The following is a 25,821-nucleotide window of genomic DNA, read 5'->3' as shown; positions in this document are numbered from 1 at the left end:
TAATTGACACACTGCAAGGGATCATGCTCCGGGATGTCAAGACTTGGAAACAAAATTCAAAAATTAAATCACAGAAAAGGTACACACCAAGTCTTTCAAATCACCAAAAATGTCGTCTACGAAGACATGCTTTCAGAGGTTACCGCTTGCAGTTTGTTTCAAAGTAATCGTTAGATTAAGGAGCTAGGAAGATTTTCTACACAAAGCTTTAGGCACAAGCACAAACGCACATCGAAACAAGCACTATAGTAATTGGTACTCACTCCTGATGGCTGTACGGGTTACCAGCGGCCCATACAAAGTCAGTGACGAGAGAAAAAAGAGAAAAACGCATTCAAATACATTTAAGACAAATTGTGCGAACATTGCAGGGCGAACGGAACTACTAAGTGAGAGATTACGAGTAGAACGCTTGTCGGCGAAATGGGGGGCACTCTTATTTTATTTCCTCGTGTATTTTGAGCTCTTTAGGAGGCGCATTCGGTTTAAGCCGCTTGGGACGCCGGTCTAGGTTCGCGTGCATTGCCTTTTTCTGTTCGGAGAGCGCGGAACAAATGCGAATTTTTATTTCTTGAATAGAGTGAAAATGTGTGGAGTTTGTTTGTCACTAAGGATCTTTTTCGTACATCAGAGCTTAGATGAGGGCTTTTAAACGTCGTGTGCAAAATGTTAAAGTGCGACAGAAAAAGGCAACCTGCCGCGTTCGGTAACCGTTCTCGTCCGTCGGTGCAGAGAAGTCACTCACACGCACATGTATTGATTAACGCGACGGCGCCAGTCTATGTGTGTGTGTGCTTCTATTGTGTACGTCTTGTCAATGTGCGCCTTCGTACCTTCGTGTGTGTGATGCCTCGAACCTCGTGTATCCTCTGTGATGTTAGTGACTGTGTCAGTGTCCGTTGGTTGCTCTTCTAAAACTCGTCTGTATTTGGTATAAAATCGGCCTTGTACTTTACAGGAGTGATTGATGCCAGGTATATCACGCAGCGTTCTTTGAGCCCCGCCCGTTCGTTGTTTACGGCAATAGCGAACGTTAGGCAATAGTATTCTGTATTATGTCACAATATCTAGTGTGCATGCACGACGAAAGTCTGATAGAGTATACAGAAGAAAGAAGAGAGGCGAGAGTGAAATTGCTACTGCCAAGAAGTTGTAGCACAAGAGCAAGTGAGATAGACATAGAGATAGAGATAAGAAGGAAGTAGCGCGTACTCTATAGTAACCGAGCTGAGCAGTCGGGGAGTACAGGCGAAGATGTCGCGGACCTATCCCTGGGATCCGTCGCGAGTTCAGCCAATAGTTGGACAAGTTACAGAGGGAATTTAGACGGAGGATCCTCGGGACGCGGCTTCGACCCGCAGCCTTCCCGCTAATAGTATATAGTAGTCAGGACAGTACAGTGAGTAAGGAAGTAGTAATTGTGAGTAGTTCAGTAGCATGCGCGCGTGTCGTGTGGGGACGGTATTGGTATTCAAATGCGGCGCTCGGGCCGTGGTGCGTGTTGAGCGGTTCGCGGCCGCGCCCGCTCGCGCCGGCCGCTGCTCTGCGCCGTCAACGCACCGCTCTGCGACGGCAGCACTGACTGCGCAGAGCAGCGCTCCGAGCACGGCGCACGCGGTCGCACGTTGTGTCACGCACTCGCTCTCTCACCTCGTGTCGTCGCTAGTGGTGCTGAGTGATTCCTAAAAGTGCAGTATTTACCTCACGCAATTAACGATACACAAACATCCCAACCGTATTCAATTGCGTGCAGCAAAACGTGAAACCTATCTGGTGCCCAGTGAAAACTTAATTGAACGAAAAACGGTGCGGTGTCGGTAAAGAAAGCATGCAAAATTGTGTCCATTGCTAAATACTCAACAACTGTGCGCCAAAATCAATAATATAACGGTGCCGTCGACACTATACCAGGTGCATTATAAACTTTGCATTTCAGTGAGTGCCATCTTAACGAGACGATGACGAATCATGTGACGCGTCATCAAAAGAAATCATTACATGTGACAAGTGAGTGGTAATGTCAACTCTATGCCGCTGTGCACAGCGACTATAATACAGTGAAACCAAAATGATCATCTGTGACATGGTTATAGATATACATGGAAATATTATCGGCAAGCATAGTAATACTTTGTTACGAGAACTGAACCTCCTTGTTTAGAATCCTGCTATGTGCTCACAAAAAAGGAACAAAAGAAAAAATGACATTAGTATTTTTGATAGTAGTAGTAGCGCATCGAGTTTGCTAATGTGATATGAACTATCCCGTCATGGTATTAATGGTTTATTTGATAGTAGCCCACCACCAATGTAGGAGCAACAAACATTTGCATAGCATTATGTTCACTCGCGGCGAAAATGGAACTGATTTTGAGTACCGATCGCGGCTCAAAGCGGATTGCTGACGATTTTCCATAGTTCATTACCAGTTCTATTTTCACCGCGGTCATATTATAGATAAAATCATTCATATGGCTTATATAACGTACGAGTTAAATATTCAGCACGCTTTTAAATTCAATTATCGAAATGGTTTGCGTATATGAATAATTTTATACAACACTTTTATACCAACTTTGTAGAATCCCATGGTTTTGTTAATAAATATAGATGTATCATTAGAAATCATTTTCATTGAATATAATTGTCAGGGTAAAAGATATCATTGTAATACCAGAGAAAGTACAGAATCTACTAAAATCTAAATAACAACACGCTGAAAAATTCATGGCTAATTCTAAATAATTTTAAAAACAAAATGAACTTCTAAAACTTCCTCTGATATTACATAGCCAAAGAACTTTGTTAATTTGAAAGATAATTAAATTATTCATCAATTATTAGCAATTAATTCTTTGGCCCGGCATCGCTCAATTTTATGATTTTATGTTTATTAACGCTCCCGGATTTTATTAAAAAGTTTATTCATCAAGAGTTTTTGTTCTGAAATTCTTTCAGAGAGCAGCAGCCGTCATAAAAGTGAGCAGATGAGGAGCAGTGGAGGGTTAGTCATAGTCCAATGATGATGTGAAACGTACCGTCTTCATGCGTGCGCACGGTGACGGGGTACGAGGCGGGCCCATCGCCCACACTGGTGCCCGCCAGCACCCAGATGCGGTACTCAGTCCATCGCCGCAACTCGTCCAGTACAAACGTCGTCTGATTCGACAGTTTGACGACCGTCGCCTCTGAATCCCCCCTCCCAGATTCCACGCAAAGCAGCTTGTAGTATGCGATCCTGCCGTTCGCTCGCTCGGCGGGCGGCGGTTGCCAAGAGACGCGCACGGCGGTAGGCGACACGGCCACCGCGGTCACATTCATCGGGGGCGCTCCGGGAACTACACAAGCTCAACAGTAAGCACATGCGGCACAGAGGGACCCGTGCCGCTCACCTGCAACTCAAATGACGCGCGACTCACGCGCCGCGCGCCTCGTTACACCCTTACACAGCGACCTAACCGACGCAATCACTGAATGCGATTGAAACAAAAATTAAATGTGCCCAAAAACAAAATGAAAAAACGACATCAGTCGTCAAAATAAACGAGCATGCACATTTTGTTAGTGTGGTGTGATTGTAGGATCCGCTCGCCCATACATCTCTAAGTCTCATCCGTCACACTTTCCCCTGTTGGAAGAAAATTGTGATGATTATGTTCTAGCTTACGACGCGGAGAACACCAGTTTTTATCCCAATGATAGATGAAATGACCGATCTAGGCAATAAGATTGATGACACCCAATGAATATAATGCTTAGGCATGACATTCAGGCAAAGATTTGGAAATGTCGTCCGCGTCGTCGGCGTTTGAATAAAAATAAAAAATGTCCTTCGAGGCGTTAACCTCGGATTAAAAGTCTGACCTACGAACAACATAAAGCTACTACTAAGGTACCGTGTACGCTTTCAATTAAGCAAATTCCCTGAAACAAGTTCGACAGTTCCGCTCGGTCGCGCAATCAACTTACGGCGTACACTTTACCGTTTCGACAAATTTACAATAACAAAACACATAATATTGTGATATATAAAACTTGGTGCTTGTGCTGTATTACTGGCAGCGTGCCGGGCAGGTGCTCTTATGTGAAATATTACATTAGGAGTTACCTGGAATAACCACAATAGGTTCATTCTCTCATATTCTCAAAGTGATGATTGGGAATGAGCCACTTTTTTATAAAATAAGCAAAACTAGTTCTTCAAAGAAAACTTTTTCTCCACTGAAACATCACCGAATCATTCTTCCTCTAATGAGTCTGGTCTTTCGACATGGCTGATGGCTCGTTCCTCCTCATCCTATCTACACTCACTCTCCACGTGACGTCACTCGGGGTGTGCGGTGTGAGGACATACCGTATTGCTTGGTCCGCACGGCGATGGGGGGCGTCGTGGCCCCCTCTCCCCTCTGCGACCGCGCTGCCAGCCAGATGTAGTACAACGTGTTGGGGTACAGCCCATTCAATGTGTAGGTCTCCGTTATTGGTATCCGCCTGAGGAAAGTTGGGAATATAGATTTTTGTAGAACTTGAATTTTTGCTGAACTGAAGATTGGTGTTGTCCAAAATGGAAGCTAAGATAATCAAGTAGTGGTAGTAGAGTATATGGTCTTTCAAAATCAACACAAGATTTTTAGAAATAATAATTGAAGCATTTCAGTTATAAAAGAACTTGAATAAATCAAGGAAAAGAAAGTCACGAAAAAGTAGGGCAAGATTCATCTCCCTAAAAACAGAATATTCGGAAGATTTCCCAGAAGCTTCAATTTGGAATGCTTACTTCCTATGGTGCTCCTTAGCATATGTGTCGTTCCAGTACAACTCGTAGGAGACTATATTGTCTCCTGCGTGCGCTGGTCTTCTCCACGAGAGGGTTACTGATGTTTCGCCGGCTTCTACTGCTACCAGGTTTGAGGGTTGAGATGGAACTCCTAGGAAATATAATAGAAATTAAGAATAGTATTGATTTTCATAATTTGCAACAGTAATTGTGTTAATCCCTTCAGAGTTAAAGCCACCTGCAGTTCTGCTCGAAAGTAGTATTGTACACAAAGGATTCCAGGAGTAACATTACGGCACCTTTTTTTTTTTTTTTAGCGACGTAAAATCATCAAATGACCCCTCCCGCTGTGGGTTAGCAGCGGTGAGGGAGTGTCAGACTCTTACTGACTAAAATCGTCGTGTTCCGTCATAGGCCTTTTATGTACCAGGGCCGCGGTATCTCTTTCGAACAACCCGCAGCCCACATTACGGCACCTTAAGTGGAAAAGGCTATTTAACGATTTACCACATACAAAAAATTGCTTCTTATCCATCTTATTATTGTCATAGAATTTAGCTAGTGTCTGCTGCAAATTTCAGAGCCAAGAGCCTTTCAGTAACAAAACTTATATTTTGTGGTTACATTGTGGACATCTGTCTGGTCTTTGGTAATAATTAGGGCAGTGAAGAGAACTTACCTTGCTGTGTCTTAACTTGCACGGGTGCCGATATGGGCCCCGGTCCTACAGACGTGAAGGCTTGCACTCGTATTGTGTAAACTGTGTGAGGGGTCAGCTCGCTGATGGTCGTCAGGTGACTGTTGTCCATCTGTAATTAATGGTCAGTTTAAATTTGTACTCTCAGTAGTACAGCTTATTGGCGGAAAAAGTAAAACAGTTAGAACTTACCATTTGTGAATGCCACGATTGAAGAGGTTGCGAAGGATCCGTTGTGTAGAAGATCTTGTAGCCCTGAAAAATTACAATGCATTATAATCTCTTCTACATGATAACACTAGCTTATTCTCGGGAGTATTTCACCCGAGGATAGTGTAGCTTCCAAACAGTGAAAGAATTTTTCGACTGTCAAATCAGTTTCATTGTAAAAAATATTACTGTTTATAATATTAGTTTAGATTTCTTTTGCACATAAACGCAACTAGCAAATAACAAAGATCAATTCATAGAATATCTCTCTTTGCCCCATTTTGGAATTCACTTCCTAATTCCAGGGATAGATTAGGTAACACTTGCGCTTTCATCAAAGGCGAATTTACGAGTTCCAAGTATCTGGCAAACTTCGGGGTAAAGCGATCAAATCTTGCTATCTAATTTGGGCAGTTACTACACTTCTGAATTACGGTGCTCACTCATCGGGAGTGTTCTGATTTGAGAATAGCGTTTGTGGATGTTTCTGGAAGATTATTCCTACGTATACACATAATGTATAGGTATAGTTTTATTTATGTTATAGTTATCGTTTAATGAACAGATGGTATCTGATTAAGTCGACATTGTCACTTATGGACTTTTATAATGGCAAAGACGTAGAAAATGCATAGGTAGTTTTGACAGGTGGACTGTCTCATTTCTTATGTGTCTAAAATTAAATCGTTATCCACCTAATATTAGAGGATGTATCAGAAATACTAAGTACTTCACCAGAAGGGCACTAATACAATATCACTATGTGAGCTCTAGAATGCAAAGGCCACAGAATTGGGATCACACATTTGGACTCATTTTACAATTCCAGTTCCCACAAAAACAAGACAGTTAATGCTATCGTCTTTTGTTTCTCTGCAAATTCTCAACGTGTGACCATCAAAATTCCTTACTGTGACTTGACCGTTCGGCGTCTCCGGCTCGTCCCACTGTATGACCATGGTGCTGGAGCTTAGAGGCCGGACTTGCACGTTCCTTGGCGCTGAACCCGGTTCTAAGAAGAAAGAGGTTTGGTTAGTCATGTGTGTGTAAGTCTGTGACCACCCTTATTAGTTGATTATTGTTAACCATTGTTCTGCATGCTTATGAATATAAAGTTGAAAATGTTCTATGTGTGATCGTTGAATTATCAAATGAATTATTTTTGATGTCAACTGAGGTTGAACACACACTCTTCGGTTATATGTTTTTGAGTGTTCAAATCCTTGTTTATGTAAGAAAAGGAAAGTCTTGATCATTCAAAAGATTTACTATAGATTATTTAACCACATTAACTATTGTTTACTGACACACAAAGATAATTAGTAAGTACAATACACAAAATTAAAGTTACAATTCATAAATCAACACCAAATAACAAGCCAATAATATCAAAAACAAAGACTAAACAATAAATACGTAGGTACCTAAAACCTCTTTTGTTCTAAACGTTAATAAAATTAAAAAGAAAAAGGATGGCTTTCTAAATTCATGGACCGTAAAACGTAACGCTGGCCTGACTACAAAGTTGTTTGACACGAATACTACGAAACACCTCACCATTGTCTCAGACGCAATAATACGTAAACAACCCGATGTTAAACTAAGAACCGACTCATCTCAATTATGTACAGAATGATAATAAAAATAATAGCACAATAAGCGTCTGGGGCACAATGCCTGTCTACTCTTAATAGGATTTGTAATCGCAATCTCTAACACGAAAAACGGGGCGTCACTCAATGAAAAAATCTCTTCTCTGTTTATAATACCGACGAAGGGCGAAACAATAAAAGTTTCGGGACTGTGCAATATTAAAACGCTATAATCTTGTTTGGGTCCAGAATCCGGGTCGTCGACGTCACGCCAAACTTTTCCTTTATTAGAAATGTAAAGAATATCAAAAGACCTGTTCGTAATTTTATATACCAACGTTTACATTACCGATTCATCCAAGTTTTTATTTTGTCTGTTGTTGTGACGTTACACGGGGGACGTGGGCGAGGTTTCACGACTCAAATTTAATATATTTTGCTGAGGGAAATTAGATATGATGGTTTAACATTTACGAAGCGAGAAACGTTCGGGGAGCGGATAAAGAAATGAAATTCCACCACAGGGTAATCTTATGGTAAATATTTAATATGTAATTGAGGTGAACGAGCAGTCACACCAATTTGTAGCGTATCATCGAATACAATAAACATGCAAATTAATAACAGATTAACCCTTTTGTACAAGCGAGATATTAGCTACACCCAGTCGACTGATTAAATACATTGATTAATGAGACACCCTAAAACATGCTACGAGTATCATCGCCCAGATTTTAGAATTTTAGAAAATAGACCCCACAAACAACGCCGTTAGATAATGACATACAAGAATTCATAATAGTATACTTACTGGCACCTCCATACAAGGAATCCACTGCAAGAAGCAAGGAAACAAATAACAATATTAGTATGTATGTAGATAAACGTGAACGGTAACACAAATCACACAAAGGTGCCGCAGAGGATACTTTAAAAACGTGTGACACAGAACTGACCGCATCTGATCCTAACATCGATACAAACGAAATGGTGCATGATTAAACGAACAAAATATATTACGCTCTAATACTACATTCTATAAACAAAAGTAACTGTGCAAATAAAGTAAAAGTCTTTGATAATTCAGAAGCGAACTTACATGAAGCATCGGCGAATGTCGTACGTCGTTTATACGCGAAGGCATGAAAAAACGATCAAAGAAAATACCTTAAAACTGAGAATTGAGCGCAAGGAACGTAAAAGAAATCTATTTACCCAATTCAAAGCAAGTAAAATTAGTAGACTCGACAAAATTGAAAGCGAGACAAGAGAAAATGAAATTATAATAAGCGTATGGGGTAAATGCGTTGAAATGATAATTTTTCACCGTCTGTTATAAATTGGGATTATTAAGAAGATGGTGGTTATTAAGATGATTTATTAAACTCGTTTATTGTAAGTAACTGTAGTAGAGATGATTATCTTGGAGGCCCGATAGAACATGATATTGACGCCATTACTTATCACGGGGGTGTCAGATATCTGCGTCTCAAAAACTGTATACTTATAATGTCAATTACGCGGAGTCATAAATCTGGTTAGGGTGTCAACAATTCCGAACACGAAAACGTGGAAGTTAAATAATCTTTATATTTTCATTCGCGAATTCTTCCACGCTGCCAATAAGCTCCAATTTCAGATTAGCCTCTGAAAGTTAGTACTGGCAAGTCTACGATAGATAAATACCGCATCTGGAATGTTATTTCGTACTTCTGGAATGTTCTAGATGTTTCTACATACCGGTTTCTCCAGTGGTGATGACGGCGGGTGCCGAAGGGGGTCCCCTGCCGATGTTGTTCACAGCGATGACGTACATCTCGTACTCCGTGTAAGGTGACAAGTTGGTGACGGAATAGTACTGGGTGATGACGCCGGAGATCTCGCTGAACGCCTGGCAGGGGAATAAGGTGTTAGGTGCTCGAAAGAGGTAGTGTAAAAGAAGAAAAGAAAAAAAAACTGGTTAAAATTAAGCTTCTGGCTTCTGTGGAAGTTTCCCTTTGATTCTATTTTGGAGTTTTGAATAATGTAATTTTATTGAGTAAGTAGTTCTCATTTCCCTTGCTTTTGCATGGAAAGTCTACGAATGAGTTAGAATTTTGTATACCAGAAACTTTTTTTCTACAGTTTTATAATCAATTTACGAGTACGATTGCCTGAAATCTGGTCCATTGCCTTGTAAGAAATCAAACTATGAAACGCTTTCTATCTTACGCTTAAAATCTCATAGATATTTTTTTCAAGTGTTACCTGATTGGCGTATTTAGGCTTGTACTGTATGACATAGTACTGGGGCTCCTCAGGTCCGTTGTAGGTCCACGTCAGACGAACAGTGGTCGCCGTGATCTCTGACGGACGCACCTCCGTCGGTGGGCCCGGCAGTGCTGGTTATAAAAAAAAAACAAAAAGACATTTAGAAATAGAACGTAAAAACTGTGTATCATTCTTCATCCAAATATTTGAAAATAGATCGTACTGAAAATCTGTATCATTCTTCATTCAAATATGGAGACTTCGGCTATGGGTTGTATTGAGGTCGTATGTTTTCTCATTTCTTGTTTGTTAGACAATATAGACGGTCATACACATAAATAACCATTCAAAATTCTCTCACGACTCCCACACATTTCCTAGTACACTCAAATAATTAATCTGAGCAATTCCTCTCGACTCAAAGTCGAGTAGATGAGTGACTGAATCAAATTACACTCATAATTTCTTGGGATAACTGTTGCAAATTTATGGTAATAACTTCGCCGAGGTGGAAAGAGGGATTTACGAAAATCAATTTGATAAATTGCGGGGACGCGAGAAGACATCCATTATGAATTAGTACTATAATTCATAATTGAAAGGGTTAGAAAGTTGCGCGGGCCCGGGAGACAAACGAATGTCAACTTGATTAATGATTAATTATTGTAGCTCAAGCGACGTTTTCTCAATTTAATTTTGGATGGATTAAGTTGTTTGATGCGTTTGGTAACCGTTGGCTTTTGTTGGTGACCGTGTTTTTTATAGTATTTTTCTTTAGACCTTACTACGTATATATACGGTGTACGGGAAAAAATATAACTGATTTTGACGAAAATAGAGGTTCTATTTGATTTCATTTTCGTAGGTAAATTACTGTGTCCAAATATTCAAAATTTTCAGTCAATCAGTCCTAACATTTTTTTTATAAATTACAGATATTAAGTATTGTATTTACCAGGAAAATCCAAATTACCGTCTGACTGAATCCAAAACGTTGGTAAATATTGGTAACAGCTAACTATTATGGCTGACTCATACTAATTAAATTTTCCAGGAAATAGTTGCACGCTTCATTCTAGACTGAATATTTGATGTAAAGTGTGGCTTTCAGTCTAGTCGTCCTTTCAATATTGCTTTTGTTTAATTTTATACTTGACTAGCCGTTTTCCCGTGGTTTCGCTCGCGTTCCGTGAGATCTACTGCCCGTACCGGGATAAAATATAGCCCATGTCACTCGCGAAGAGAGTAGCTTTCCAACAGTGAAATATTTTTTCAAATCGGTTCAGTAGTAATGGAATCTTTAGGGTACAAACAAAAAATGTTCGCTGTTTAGATAATAATTCGTAAACTCTCTCATCTGTAGAACATTCAAAACATACACTTATAAAGTTATAAGTTACCAAAACGGAAATAACATTTTTACTTTAAAAACATCACACATTCCAACTCTATTTTGTTGGTGGACTGAACGCATACAATCCATTTTATTTTAATCGCAAACGTAAGCAAAGCTTAATAGTTTAAAACCGAATAATACAGAACGGTAACAATTAAATCTGATATCATGATCATGTCCTGCATTATTAATAATATAACTCTAGATACTGATACCAGAATACATTAATATTAATTCGTATTTAAGCGAAACAATTAAATGTCAATTAATTTGCATTCACTATTAATGTTACAATTATGGTTTATGCATGTTTTATATTTTATTGTTGTTATTTATTTATTATTTATACATTTTGCTAGGACAGCGTATTTTATTATTCATTTATTAAAAACGTAGATATACGTCACGAAATCTGAAATACAACACGAATTACTGTATTTTCTGTTAAATTACTTATTCGGTATTGGTCAATGTACTGAATGTTTCTTTCAGCGTATTGCATCGGGAACTGCGTGTTTTAAATTCCAAATTAATTGTTGTTTATTGAATTGCCACGATTTGGTTGAATGATTCTCATGCAATTATAGGATAATATGATAAGCTTAATAGTAAGCATGTCTAAAATTCCGTAATTAAAAACCAATTATAGTCGCAATTAATCGATGGCTGGTAGATGTTAAAGGTTATACACCTATTCTTGTCCATATTGCATTATTCCTTGGTATCCAATACTAACTCTTTACTGTATTACAAAGTCTTTAACCCTAAATAGACTCCAGCTTATCGTGTCCACATAAAGAGGTACTCACACTGCACTTTAACTTCAGCGACGGCTTCGATAACGCCGAGCACGCTGGCGGCCTCGCACGTATAGTTGGCAGACTCCTTTATATCTTCCAGCTTGAGCGTGTTGAGGCCTAGGGGCGGGTTGTCCTCTGGCGTCAGCCATTTTGTTAAACCTGGGCAAATATATTATAAGTTAAATCGAAGGTAAAATTAACAAATATGACGTAAAATGCGTTAAGATCGTGAAGGAGTGCTTCACTTATTTTGCGAAGATTTTTTAGCGATTGTACCTATTTGCCGAAGGTGAAACTCTGTATGTATCTTATGATCCAGCGTTATGTAGGTCAATACAATAATGGCGTCCACGGCTGATTTCGGCCACGGCGGCTGTTCTCATTTAAGGAGATCAGCCAGCTGCGCAGGACATATTGTGCACAAGCATTTGCGTAGACACAGGTGCACTCCCTATTCCTTCACTCATAGCCCGATGGGAAGGCAATCCGACACGACCGGAAAGAGATCAGGCGCAGGACCAACTTCCAGACTACGGGCTGCTTTTGTGAAAGTTTAAGAAAACCCACAAAGCGATTTCGGCCCGACCCGGGAATCGAACCCGAGACATCGAGCACAGCAGCCGCGCTTGCGACCACTAGACCAAAGAGGCAGTCAATACAATATGCGATGTACAAATCAATAAAAATGTGTGATAAAGCAATGCAAAGAAGGAAATACTCACATGTCTATTAAACAAATGCGTTTTTTTTAAATTAACTATGGGATTCTTATTCCCTAAAGCCTTACTTGGATGGATTTCTTATTCCGTAAATCCTTACCTTTCCTCCATTTAACAGTAGGCATAGGCGACCCGAAGGCGACGCACTTGAGCGTCAGATTCCCTCCCAGCATCACCTCGGACTTCGGCGGCGGCGGGATCGAGAACTGTGGCGCTACTCGTCTCACTGTGGAGAAAAATATACATTTAAGGCTATTGATGAATAAGTAGTGAGTATCCACGTAAGAGAGAGTAAGAAAAATTGTTATTAAACTCAGGCCCGCCGTAAGCGGGCGTGCAGCGCGTGCACAGCACGCGGGCGGCACGTCCTAGGGGGCGGCAAATCTAGCGAGCTATCACGTAATATTTAAAAAATACAATATCTTTTTACTAATGATTTGATTTCAATATTTCCGAACACAGCAATAGCGCTCAGAATATTACTTACACTGCCGGTTTCAGTTAGGTACATCTGTTGAAAGGACATTTTCAAAATTAAAGATTCTTAAAAACGATTTAAGATCAACCAGTGGCGTAGCGTGGGGCAAATGCTATTTAGGGGGCGGCAAAATTAAACCAATAAAATTTCAGAAAAAGCCGCCCTAGCTTTGGTCGTCTCCTATCAATTTTGACTGTTTCACCCTTTGCATCCCCAAAAAAAATTCGCGCTCGCTGCGCTCGCGGCTCCATGTCAGATATCGCATTTAACTTTGTTTAATTGTTGAGGCATTCAATTCCGAAAAAACATTTTTCGCGCACGTCCGTTATGACTTTTTATGATAATATATTTACTTCACGAAAACTCTAAGGAAAAAAATCGCGCTCGCTTCGCTCGCGGCTTTTGCACTTAACTTCGGTGCATATCTTACTTTTTGACTTTGCTTTGTTAATTTACAGTGGTTTTTATTTGTTTTGTGTCCTTCCATCCATCCATCCATCACAGCCCCTAGGTTGTCCGTCTTCGGACGTAGGCCTCCTCCAAATCTTTCCATTTCTGCCTACTTCTTGCCACTTTCATCCAATTTGGTCCGGCTATTTTGGACCCTTGTCATAGACCCTTTTTTGTGTCCTTAGACAAAAAAATTTTCGCGCTCGCTCCGCTCGCGCTGCCTTACATATGATATAATATTCTAAGTTTCTTCTAAGTTTTCAACGGGAACCCCACCAAATAACATAAGGTTCCGGACCCCCTGGATCCGCTCCCCTCTTATATATTTTTTGTTAAAACGTATGTAGTCGTAGGGCGGCATAATCAGTTTTGCACGCGGGCGAACAAACAGCTAACGGCGGGCCTGATTAAACTGGCATGGAAACTGTTGAAACGTTTTTGTTATCCTTCACTCCAATTCCAACACATTATTTCTCGCTTTAAGTTGCATATTACATCTATGAGACGACCCGCTGACCCCTAGGAGCTAGGAGGAAGAAGAAAATGCGAAAATTGTTATAAAATTTGTCGTTCTACCTTCATATGTTTTATTTCACATCCACAGAAAGTAAAATGACCACAGATTAAACAACACACAGATGACTTACTATCATCCCCCTCTTATTACCATCTATGGTACTAATCCCGTCCCATCACTACTTCATAATAAGTCAGTAGTGAGCGCGAGTTATGTGCCAAATAATCACACTGCTAGATAACCAATGGGCGTCACTAACGAACGTTCATTAACATTTAGTATTATGGCGGTTTCAGGGGAAAGTAAGGCGGGTTTATACTGGTGTTTTATTTTTATCCGACTGCCAACAAGGTGGAGATTCATATTTTCGGCCGGTATATTTACCTATTGATGTGTAATGTACCTAATTGTAAGGAATCTTTTGTGTGCTATGGGAGTCTTTCGTATTTTAATGGAAACATTGCTGTGAAGATTTTGATGAATTTTGAAGTAAAGATTTGGTAAAAAAAGTGGTAATTCATCAGCTGAACTGAAAATGAGTCTTATAAAAAGGCGGTTAAAGTTGAAAATGACGTCACCCATTCCAACCTAAACTACTCTTTAACCTAAACAGCAAAAGATAAATCCCATCACCTATTTACAAACACCGAGTCATCATAAGCGACAATTACAGTCAATTACCTTTCCATTGCGGGTTGAACCCGCGTCAGGAGTAATGTTTCGGGTCAGGAAGCTCAATAGCTCACTAACATTGCGATCGTATCGTTAGCCTGATTCACTCTGTTGGGCTTTATGATGCCAATGATAGGAGTCAACGTACAAATGTTTGGCGTAATCGTTTTTGGTGGGATTGCAAGCGTATCAGGTGTGAATTTTGGGTAGTGTCGCTTTTGCAATGCTGGTTGTTTGAGGGTTAAGTATGGTTGAACTGTATTTCAAAATGATGAGTACTCGTTTTAAAAGTCGCAGGGGATAATCTTGGTGAATATTATTAATGGGATATTATCACATTATATTATACTGAATAAAATGAAAGGGCTTTTTATCTAGGTGCAGGAAGAAGTTCCTTCGGCACGCGAACCACATGAAACGCGAGACAATTGTTTCCACAAAAATGTACTCTTTATTTATATTTTTCCTATCTAGTTTTGGCTGTATAATACACATTCAATTACCCAATTCGTCATGTTTAGAATTCACTCAAAGGCGCGTTATGAAAGAGCCCTTAGCCCAACAATATCGTGACCCAAATAAGTAGTAAAAAGATTATTTATGAAATACTAGACCTTGCTACTTTTTACGCGTTGATACGGAAAATATATTGAGCTTTATAAAGGAATTTGTTAGCGTATTTAAAAATTAATGTTTCATGTTTATTCATATTTTCCAAGTTTGATAAAAATGTGTTATAATGTACTTAGAGTTTGGTAACATACCTATGGAGCTTAGTGTTTTGAAAGAACTTGCGAAATATTTATGTAGAGGTAGGTACGAGATCAAACATACTTTGCTGTTTCTAGGAATATCTATGCTCTGTGTTGATAAATCTCTTTCACGCATTTTGGCATTAAAATACCCAGGCTGACAAACAAATCATTCTTCATTGCCCAGTCGGATAAATAACAGTTTAACATGGACATTTCTACACTTCAAATTAAAACAAAACGATGCTTGCGAAAATGATGGTTGGTGGTTTCTTACGCTAAAACGGCTGAATCGATCGAGATAAACTTTCGATCGAGGCATACGGTTTGGATACCCAGCAGACAGAGATAGGATAGTTATAGGCTGTATTTTTGACTCAGCACGGGACGCAGTTCCCTCGAAACACAGACAAAGTTGCGTACAAAATCTAGTATCCGTTACGCGTTGAAAAACCATGAGCGGAGTATCCATTATGCTAATTAACATGAGCTTCATTCAGTGACGGGCATCCTATTGTACCGAGCCGGTCGATGAGACAGGACTGTACTCTGTATATGTAGTAAGTACAGTCAACTGCACGTCAGTGGTAATAGTTTTATAGGAAAATCGTACTTATTACTATTGAGTTAAGGTGCGTGACAGTTACCACTTATCTAGACACACGGCAGTGTGTCCGCCAAGTTCGAGCAAAAAAGGCGACACACCGGCCGTGGGTTATATTACACGAACCATTTCGGGCCAAATTCGACCCCCCTGTAACTCAAAATCTATTTTATTTACGCATATCAAATTTCTAGTATCTGTTGAGACCCCCTCACTTATCTAAAATACAAAATTTCATTAATATACCTATTGTAGGTCTTGAGATATTGACGTCAGAAAATCGCTATTTTTACTATACACTGATTCACTGATTCACTTATTCACTTATTCACTGACTCACTCATCAAAAACCTAGACCACTTCCAATGGTCGTATTGACTTGAAATTTGGCATGGAGGTAGGTCTTTATGTCAAGGTAAAGGGAAAAATCTGAAAATGGCCAAGTGTGAGTCGGTTTCAAAATAATGAAGGTGTTTTATACCCGGTGTAAATTTATACCCCTAAGGAACTAAAACGAACTAAATTTATCTATATTTATATAATATATCTTCGAATGGTACAAAGGTTTGTATTTAGTCAAAGTAAAGTAAAAATCTGAAAACGGCCAAGTGTGAATCACTTTCGAAAATAACGAATGTGTAACTTTGATCCACGAACATAATATATGATAACATGTCATGTCAGTCAGTTGGTAAATCTAGTCATAGTTAATCTAGTTCATTTCTTTGTAAGAAACATAGTGCATATTAAAAATCTAAAAGATAGTATAAATGAGACATTTCTTTAACTAACTTCATCATAAGAAAAAATAAAATAAACAACCTTACAAAATAAATGAAATCCCACCCAAAACAAAATGTGAAAGACTGCCAAGTTCGATAATATGGGAATGCTTCGCCTATAAAAGAAGTGAGATCTGAATAAGTACCAAGTTCCATACACATACCTCAGTTAAAAATAGTTACTTTTTAATGATGATTACTTGTCAAGTTTTAATAGAAAATTAAATACTTGATTCATTGCGTTTAGTAGGTTTATAAGAAGGTGTATGAAAACTTGCCAAGTAACATCATTAAAAAGTAACTATTTTTAACTGAGGTATGTGTATGGAACTTGGTACTTATTCAGATCTCACTTCTTTTATAGGCGAAGCATTCCCATATTATCGAACTTGGCAGTCTTTCACATTTTTGTTTTGGGTGGGATGTGCAGTTTACTGTACCTACCTACTGTGTGTATGTATGTATTGACGGAATTCATTACGTTATATGTTTTGCTTTATTATTGTTTGGTTTTAGGAGAGCTGGTTTCTGGGTGAAAATTGTTTGTTGAATTATGAAAATGGATTCATTATTTTCCTTTAATAGCAAATTCACCTATTTCTGTCATAATTTATTTTGTAAACTATTCCATATATTGTTCGCGGCATATAAGTTTTCAATTCTGAAGTTAGCCATTTGAACCTTCAAGCACGCTCACAAGGGCTTTGGTTATTTTTTTGACTATCATAAAGTCTAGTAGTAGCTAGTTTCGGAAAACCATAGCTTCTTAACAATTGTACGAATACAAACTTAAGGAAGATCTAATGCCAAAATTGCTAATTATTTGGATAAATCATTGCAATAAATTAACCACAGTTTCAACTATTATTGCCCAAACAAGCAAGAATGACTTGGGATGACCATGTATCTCCGAATCGTCTCCATGAGGCCAATTTGTGGCGAGCGGCTATCAATTACCTCCTATCTCCTAGTCTGGGCTGCTATCCTGGTGCCTATACCAAAATGGTTCATCAGTTTGATCACATCATACTAATATTATAAAGCCGAAAATTTGTGAGTATGTATGTGTATGTTTGCTACTTCTTCACGCGAAAACGGCTGAACAGATTTTGATGAAATTTGGCAATATTTTATAGGCTTAGAAGTACATCAGAATAACATAGGTATCCACAGGCCACTTTTATCCGGGTGCGGGAAGTAACCTTCAGGAAGAGGGTGAATGCTAGTAATACATAAATAAACTGATTTAAACTATGACTAGAAACCTGCCCCGGCTTGGCACGGACATAAATTACATGTTTGAAAATGCTTCATTAATCCGTACATTGAGTTTCTGTTTTAAAGTCTGTTGATTAGCAATTCTACGAATGACACAATATTTGTTAAAAATAGCACGGACTTATACTGCATTTTCCGAGTATCAGTAATTAGTCTCTTTCTGACTGTACCTAACTGATCATTTTTTAAATCATAAAATATTTTTAGTTGATATCTCGTGCTACTATTTATTCAGTTTGATATTCGAGGATTACATTTTAATACTTTTTGCAACTAAAATAAATTAGCCTTTGGACGATAAACCAAAAACTACATCATGTCATTGTTTTTGACAAACGCATTCCTAGAAATCCTAGCCCATTTTATGTGTTGTAGGTACTGTTTCTAATTATATACCCCCTAATGTATATGACAACTGGTTTTAATAATAACCATATACAAACTACTTATTTAATACATTATTTTGGGGTAAATACTTCAATTATTTCTCAAAAATTACAAAATTATTTTCAAAACATATCTTCACAAAAACAACTTCTTAACCCAATTTAAGTGACAATTTCATCAAATAACACCACCGATACTCCGCAAAATGGCGGAAAACGTTCACAGTAGAACAGATTACAATGTCCAAGTTGTCAGAAAGCATTAAATGTAGTAAAGTACGAAATTTCAAGCGCAGGTGCTCGATTAAGTACTCATAATATTCTTGGGAACTCGGAAATAGAGCCGTATTTCCTTGCAGTTGGTTACCATGTTTTTGCCATCAGCAATGACTTTTATGTGCGGCGATGAATGAGTGTAGGATATAAAAAAGGAATTGTATAAAGTTAATTGAATAAATAAATAAATTGCGTTTTGCTGTTTTATTTTTAATGTTTTTTTTTATTTATTAGTTTATGGGCAGTTAAATGCCCACTCTATTTAAGAGATTGATAAGAGAGAGATTTAAATAAAATAAAGGTTCAAGTCCGCATTATCTGATTTGTTTTTTATATTCTAAAAAACTCCATGTTCCACTCCGCTAAGAATAAAATAATATTACTACAACGCTAAAACTAACAGAACAACTAAGACAACACAGGTTAAAAGCGGGCAATTTTCTTATCCTCTCAGAGAATGAAGAAAAAACATCTATATTACTAAGTGTAAGGAGCTTGTACGACAAAAAAACCACTAGTTTGGACTACTGTGGCATTAGACGTGGTTTAATTAAGGTGAGACAAGGGAGGGTGGGGGGGGGGTACTCACGATCTGTGGTACCCATTCCTCACTGACAGCAATGCCAAGACGGACTTAGTGAGGAGTTATGAGCGGAGAGAACTTGGGAAGGAAATGGGGAAGAGAATCGAATGGTCTAAAAAGTGGGTACCTTTATTGAAGAAGGTGAGTAAATCTTTTAATTACTTAACTTTAAATAGTAATAAATGCTTGCTTTTGACGTAAGAATAGAAAAAACACTAAAAGAAGTAGGTATAAAGCTCTCAAGCCAAGCTTGGTTGCTCCCAAACTACCATAACGCCACAAACCAAAGCAAGAAAAACAACAACATTGAAACGAGGCGCGAACTAAAATCTTCCACTCCGCAATAATTATATTAATGTCCGCTATTTCCTAGCACTTAGGCCACCTCCCCTCATTCCTGCTAGGAAATTATTATTCTTTTATTCAAAACGTTTCCGGAACGCTTCGCTACTTTGTTTCCACGATTAATTAAAATTAGTTGGAGCGAGCGGAGCGGAGACGGACCTTTGCTTTTTTAGGACGAGCGAACAACGTGAGAGCGTTCTGAGCGTTTCACATCACTTATCTGGCTTGCGTTAATTTCTGGGAATGTTTTGATAGTACTTTTATTAGTTTGGGGATTTAATTCTGATATCATCATAGTAATATTATAAAGGTGAAAGTTTGTGAGTGTGTATGTTTGTTGGGGTTCTTCACCTGCAAAAGGATGAACAGATATTCGTGGGGAATAATGTACCTAACTAATGCATCAGATTAACATATAAACCGCTTTTCAAATGGGTGCGAAAGTAGTCCTCTCCCGAAGTGAGTGAAATGTGTTGGATAATTGCTAAAATAGGTCACTATAATGCATTCAAATTAAAAGATCAACTTACATTAAGCACGTCCTCTCTCGTCAAAATATCAGCTGCAAATGACGACAGATTACCGCCACTCCAACGATAACATACTTTCTTTTTAATACCGATGACAGCTGTGTTACGTTATAAACTTCCAGCCAGCTACAGCATGAATAAGTTCTGTTTTACGCCTACAACCTTATTAGTGGGACCAAAATGGAGGTAAGGCGACTGGCCGGTAGTAATATGTCTGTCTTTATGCCTTTATTTCGTCCTCAGATTTCGGTCTGGCTGACCTTATTACTACGGATTTGGAAGACAGAAGCTGACGTCTAATGTTAAATAATATTTCTTCAGATCATTTTTCTTTAGGTTTAATTTATGATATGTGTGTGAAGGATTTTTAAGTCATGATGTTTGAAAATTTTGCCAAACCTAATAAAATACAATTTTACAGGAGGTGAAAATTTTAGTTGTAGTCCTTAAAATTGTACTGCATTTCACCGTACATGCGTAAGTTATGGAAAAATACGTTTACGAGGTCATTTATCATAATTCAGGAGACATTATTACAGTCATGCCAATGGTATTGAATTATAAATGATATTCAATATGATTTTTGACGTCATGATTGCAGGTGGTCGAATCAAACTTCAATGGTTGACTGATTACCAGTACTAATATGACACTATGGCCCAAGTTCGACAGTATAAACGTCATCAGTCTAGCCTTTTCCCAACTATGTTGGGGTCGGCTTCCAGTCTAACCGACGACTGTTTTTCAATTGACGAGCCTAATAAATGTTATAAACTAAAAATCATTTTCAAATGATCTTTTTACGCAATTCAAGACTTCCTAATTTTATTGACAAATCGATAGACAGGCGATAATAATATTGTTATAAGATAGAAAGAAACATGATAAATATAATGCCAATCTTAATCTATGTCGTTCCATTTTACGAAAAAGAAAAACTTTATGACTTCCTCTCCTCTCTCGTCTAAAAATATCATCATAATACCTAACCAATGACCCAACGTCAGATAATTCAGTCTTCAGAACAAAAACGTTACCATACGCAAATAAACGGCCATGAGTGAAACGGAACGGTGCAAAATAAAAATGTGATTGAGTGACGGGAGGCCAGGTGGGCAAAAACAAGGAGTTTGCGTGGAAAGGAACGTTTGCGTAGACACGTGATATGTGTCACTGTGGAACGACAGTCTGCTGTTTTGATTGAGCCTTTTCTGTGATTTGAGGGAAGGATTGGACGTACAATTTCAGTTATTTGTGTATTTATTTGAATGCGCTAATTTTAGCAACAACTGGACCATCTTGAAAACATTACACTGTAAGGTAGTTTTAATAAGGTAGGCAACAGACTTTACAGCATTAATAATTGGACTTGAATTTATTTGCCGTGTTAGATAGCCCGTTCTTTTTCTAAGGAAGGTTTATGGACTACGCTACCTTTAGACTAGTTTGATCCGGGTGCGCAAATTAGTTATGTTATATTACAAATTACTGCAAAATAATCTTAAATACAATACTATCGTTATGTATCCAAAATACTAACTAATAGGAAGTTTTTCTAAAGATTACCTATTCAAAAACGTACAGTTTATATCCGTGGCTTAGATTCAGAGGCAAAAAAGGGCGTTATTTTTAACGTGATCGCTTGGAAACCTCTGTCAATGTCACGAGCGACAGAAAGGCGGGAATTATACGACTCGTGTTAAATTGGTTAAGGTAAATTATACTCACATACTTACGGGGATTGATTTAGAATATGTGTGCTGTTTATTGAAAATGTAGGTGACGGTAAGACACATATCTACCTCTTTCTTATAGGACATCATTTTGAGAACCTGTCACTAAAAATTACGGTACATAACACACTACCCTTTTTTTTTAACGACGTCAAAAATCATCAAATGACCCCTCCCGCTGTGGGTTAGCAGCGGTGAGGGAGTGTCAGACTCTTACTGACTAAAAACCGTCGTGTTCCGTCATAGGCCTTTTATGTACCAGGGCCGCGGTATATCTTTCGAACAACCCGCAGACACACTACCCTTCACCTTCCATTCGATTTCTAAAACTTACTTTAGGTAAGTATTTTTTCCAAAATTTCATTAATTTTCATTACTGTTTTTACGACAAATATTTAACTACTAAGTATACGGTATGGTTTTGTTGGTTTCATGTAGAAACTTCGGAGTATTTGTTTGAACAGTACTCCAAATATAATTTAATACGACTATTTCCGCGAATACAACTTTGCGGAATCGTCAAATGTTTGTCATTTTTATGACATTTCCAGTACCACATATTTTCAAGTGAATCATTATTAATTTTAGTCTGAATTCGGTTAACTTTTTTCCAACTAGGTTGAGGTCAGGTTTCAGTCTAGATATAGATGTAAAACGGGACTGAATTTTATACAGAGAGCGTCTGCCATTTGACCTAAACCGCCCAGAGCGGCTATTCTGGAAATAGCATCTATGACCCAATGTTTATTCCAACTCTAGCATATTTTTTCTTATTGACATATTTTCAGACACAACCAGTTTTTCTTATAGATTTTAGTTGCAAAAAAACTATCAATGCTAGCCTAAGGTCGCATTTTCAGTTAAATATTAATCAGTAGTCATTTCCAAATTATGTTGGGGTCGGCTTCCAGTCTAACTGGAAGCAGCTGGGGGCCAGTGTTTAACGTGGAACTATTGCCTATCTGACCTCCTCAACCCAGTTACCTATTGGGCAACCCGATACACCTTGTAAGATTGGTTGTCAGACTTTCTGGCTTCTGACTACCCATAATATGTAATAGCTAAAGTTCTTTAAAATCCCCAATTTAACGTTTCAGTTTCATCTCAATCCCTAAAAAATGATCTTTCAAATCAATCTTTGTCTTTTTTGTCATTATTGATGGTTTAAAATTAATTTATCAACGTTATGATTCCTTTGTTAATGCGAAATCAATGTGAAGCTCATTAGGGTGCCGAGATGACAGTGAACGCGGTACTTGATCACGACTGGAGGTCCACTGTAATTTCGAAGATAGTTGTAGTCGAAGGATGAATCGATAACCGAAAGATTGATCGGTGTTTAAGACGGAGACACATTGCATGAGCGGTAGCGGGTAGCTTTAGTAGAATAGGAAATAGTATTCCAACTGATTTGTAAGCACTGGATTGCACATAAGTAAAACAAGAAGTGCATTACAAAATTATTGTATGTGTATTTCAATTACATAATGTAAATAATTGTGATCAAACCCTTTTTAAAAATCATCATCATCATCTCCAAGCCCTTTTCCAAACTATGTTGGGGTTGGTATTTAAAAATACACATAAAATAATTAGAATTCACTATTTGTAGTGAACAATAAAGAATAATCTAATCTTATCTAATGTATAAAATCACTAACATATAAAAATCTTTACTATGAAGTATGTAATCTGTTACTTCAAAGATAGGCGTAATAATATAGCGTAAACGCTCCGCCTATGAAGCAACCCGCACCCTTACAAATAACAATACAGAGAGCAAACTCAAACGAAATAAGCGGTTATCATCGAAAACCACATTCAGTCAACTATAGTTTGACTGTTTAACTATCAGTTCGGCTGACTTAACATCGATAAACAATACTTCAGTGTATATTACAATAATAAATCGAGGGAACCTTGGTAAGGACTTTGGAAGTCATTGTTGTTCTTTGAAAGGCCCGCTGTTTTCATGTCGAAGCATTTGATTTATTATGAGAATAAATATCAATTATTACCTTTATAGTGAATTAGCTTTGTATTTGTTGGTTAATTATGTTTCATTTTCAAACTGCCTTGCTTGGAGCTAAAGAAAATTATAATGTTCATAGAAAGAAGTTCATAGTTAGACTGCAAGCTGACCCCAACATAGTTCGGAAAAAGGCTCGGAGAATGATGATAGAAAACTGTTTATACATATATAAATAAATGTTTACGCTTCAAAATTTGTAGAAGTGGAAATGCATTTACAAAAATATGACTCTTCTTGGGAGTTGGGTAAAACAGTATCATACCAAATTAAAATTTCTTGAAACAACTGCACATGTAATTCCGACACAGTTTCAAGAGAAAGAGATCAAATATTTTACAGCAACGCTATGGAACAAGAAAACAATGAATTTCAAAAACAAAACAAAAGAAAGAACAAACTTCTTAGTAGACGACGTTATTAATAAACTACTGGAAGATTTTAAACGAAACATGAATAACAAAGAGAGAGTTTTTTTAGTGTTCCGTACCCAAAGGGTAAAACGGGAACCTATTGTTTTCGCTCATCTGTCCGTCCATCCGCCCGTTTGTCACCAAGCTAAATCTCATGAACCGTGATAGTTAGAGAGCTAAAATTTTCACAGATGGTGTATTTTTGTTGCCGCTATAACAAAAAATGAACTGAAAACTAGAATTCAATAAATATTTTGGGGGGCTTCGATACAACAAACGTGATTTTTTGTCCTTTTTATAAATAATGGTACGGAACCCTTCGTGCACGAGTCCAACGCGTTTTTATAAAAACAAAAAGCAATCGTTGCAAGACGAGAATAATCCGCGGTCCCTTTTCGTCAAGTTGCCAACTAATTCAATAAGATTCACTGACTACAGAGAGTTTTCTTACATTGGTATTGTCGTGTGGTTTAAGTTTAGCAAATACTTTTTATTTTTATCCCTTTGAAGTTTTTTTATTAAGTTCTGACTATTCTTTGGGTGGCTTGATTCTTTATGTAGCAAGTCTTGAGTAGTATATGCTGTTGCAAAATTATAAGTGATTATCATTCATAGCAATTGCGTTTTATGACAAACGAGAAACCACTGCATAGTATACAACAAAGTCGCTTCACGCTGTCTATCGTATGTATGCTTAGATCTTCATAACCACGCACCGGATTATGATCTGGATTTTTTAAATAGTGGATTCAAGAGGTAGTAAGTACATAAATATAATATTTATACCCGAGCAAATCCGGGAAAGCTAGCTTGTATTTTTGTGTGATACAGTATTATTTAAAACATATATGTATTTTATGTATAAAATCAAGCATTGGTATATGTATATCCCGTTTGATTCTTATTCGCTTCTGCTTGTAACTTGGTCTAATCATTTATCTAGAATGATTTCACTGGGATTTCGAATATGCGGTTTGTTTTAAATTCACAATGTTTTCTTTCGAATTCCTCTGACTAAATAAATACTTATACAGAATAGTACGAACATTTTATACGAAAAATTGTTTTTTATAAAAATCTCATGCACTTTTGTACATACAACTACATTGTGACAAGACAAATGCTTATTAGAAAAGTTTCGTTAACAGATAAGAGCGTGTTCACATATGCAAGTCCATATGAATTGGCCACTTCGTTTTATCGCCAAAAGTTGTCCAACTAAAGTGGCTAACTTGCACTGGAATGCTCAATTCTATTGGTGGAAGACACGCGAATGACAATACTGAAATAGCAAAATGCTTCATTACAATTTCTTGGAATTACCTTTTAAAAGTTAAGTTTCTTTAGGTTTAAATACCGGGAGAATCTTCTTAAATTGCTGCACGGATTCTGCGAATTCTTTGCGGTAGAAATCTGGTACAGTTCTGAGATAACTTTGTGTAAACACCCTTGTAACATATCTATCAAATCTTAAAAATATGTTGTACCAAAAATCATGATATATTTTTTCGATACCATCTGCTTATCATTTAAAGGAATTACTAAATTACTA

General features: G+C 37.8%; 1 protein-coding gene across 5 annotated transcripts in view; it reads right to left on the bottom strand.

Annotated features, from left to right (window-relative positions):
* LOC110371991 (tyrosine-protein phosphatase Lar) overlaps positions 1 to 25,821 on the bottom strand; it is a 361,770-nt gene that overhangs the window by 9,654 nt on the left and 326,295 nt on the right. For 2 of the 5 annotated variants that reach the window (XM_064036779.1, XM_064036781.1), the window contains 11 exons: positions 12,542 to 12,667; positions 11,732 to 11,881; positions 9,524 to 9,657; positions 9,017 to 9,167; positions 8,088 to 8,111; positions 6,596 to 6,696; positions 5,667 to 5,729; positions 5,457 to 5,586; positions 4,778 to 4,928; positions 4,355 to 4,491; positions 3,039 to 3,338 (listed from right to left, as the gene is read on the bottom strand). In XM_064036779.1, coding sequence (XP_063892849.1) covers positions 3,039 to 3,338; positions 4,355 to 4,491; positions 4,778 to 4,928; positions 5,457 to 5,586; positions 5,667 to 5,729; positions 6,596 to 6,696; positions 8,088 to 8,111; positions 9,017 to 9,167; positions 9,524 to 9,657; positions 11,732 to 11,881; positions 12,542 to 12,667 — 1,467 coding nt within the window. The remainder of the gene's footprint in view (positions 1 to 3,038; positions 3,339 to 4,354; positions 4,492 to 4,777; positions 4,929 to 5,456; positions 5,587 to 5,666; positions 5,730 to 6,595; positions 6,697 to 8,087; positions 8,112 to 9,016; positions 9,168 to 9,523; positions 9,658 to 11,731; positions 11,882 to 12,541; positions 12,668 to 25,821) is intronic. The other 3 variants (XM_064036780.1, XM_064036782.1, XM_064036783.1) reach the window with 3 other exon arrangements.

The sequence above is a fragment of the Helicoverpa armigera genome, chromosome 11 (assembly GCF_030705265.1).
Source record: "Helicoverpa armigera isolate CAAS_96S chromosome 11, ASM3070526v1, whole genome shotgun sequence".
NCBI classification, from domain to species: Eukaryota; Metazoa; Arthropoda; class Insecta; order Lepidoptera; family Noctuidae; genus Helicoverpa; species Helicoverpa armigera.
The sequence above is the reverse complement of the archived record's forward strand: the minus strand, read 5'-3'. Positions and strand labels throughout refer to the sequence as shown.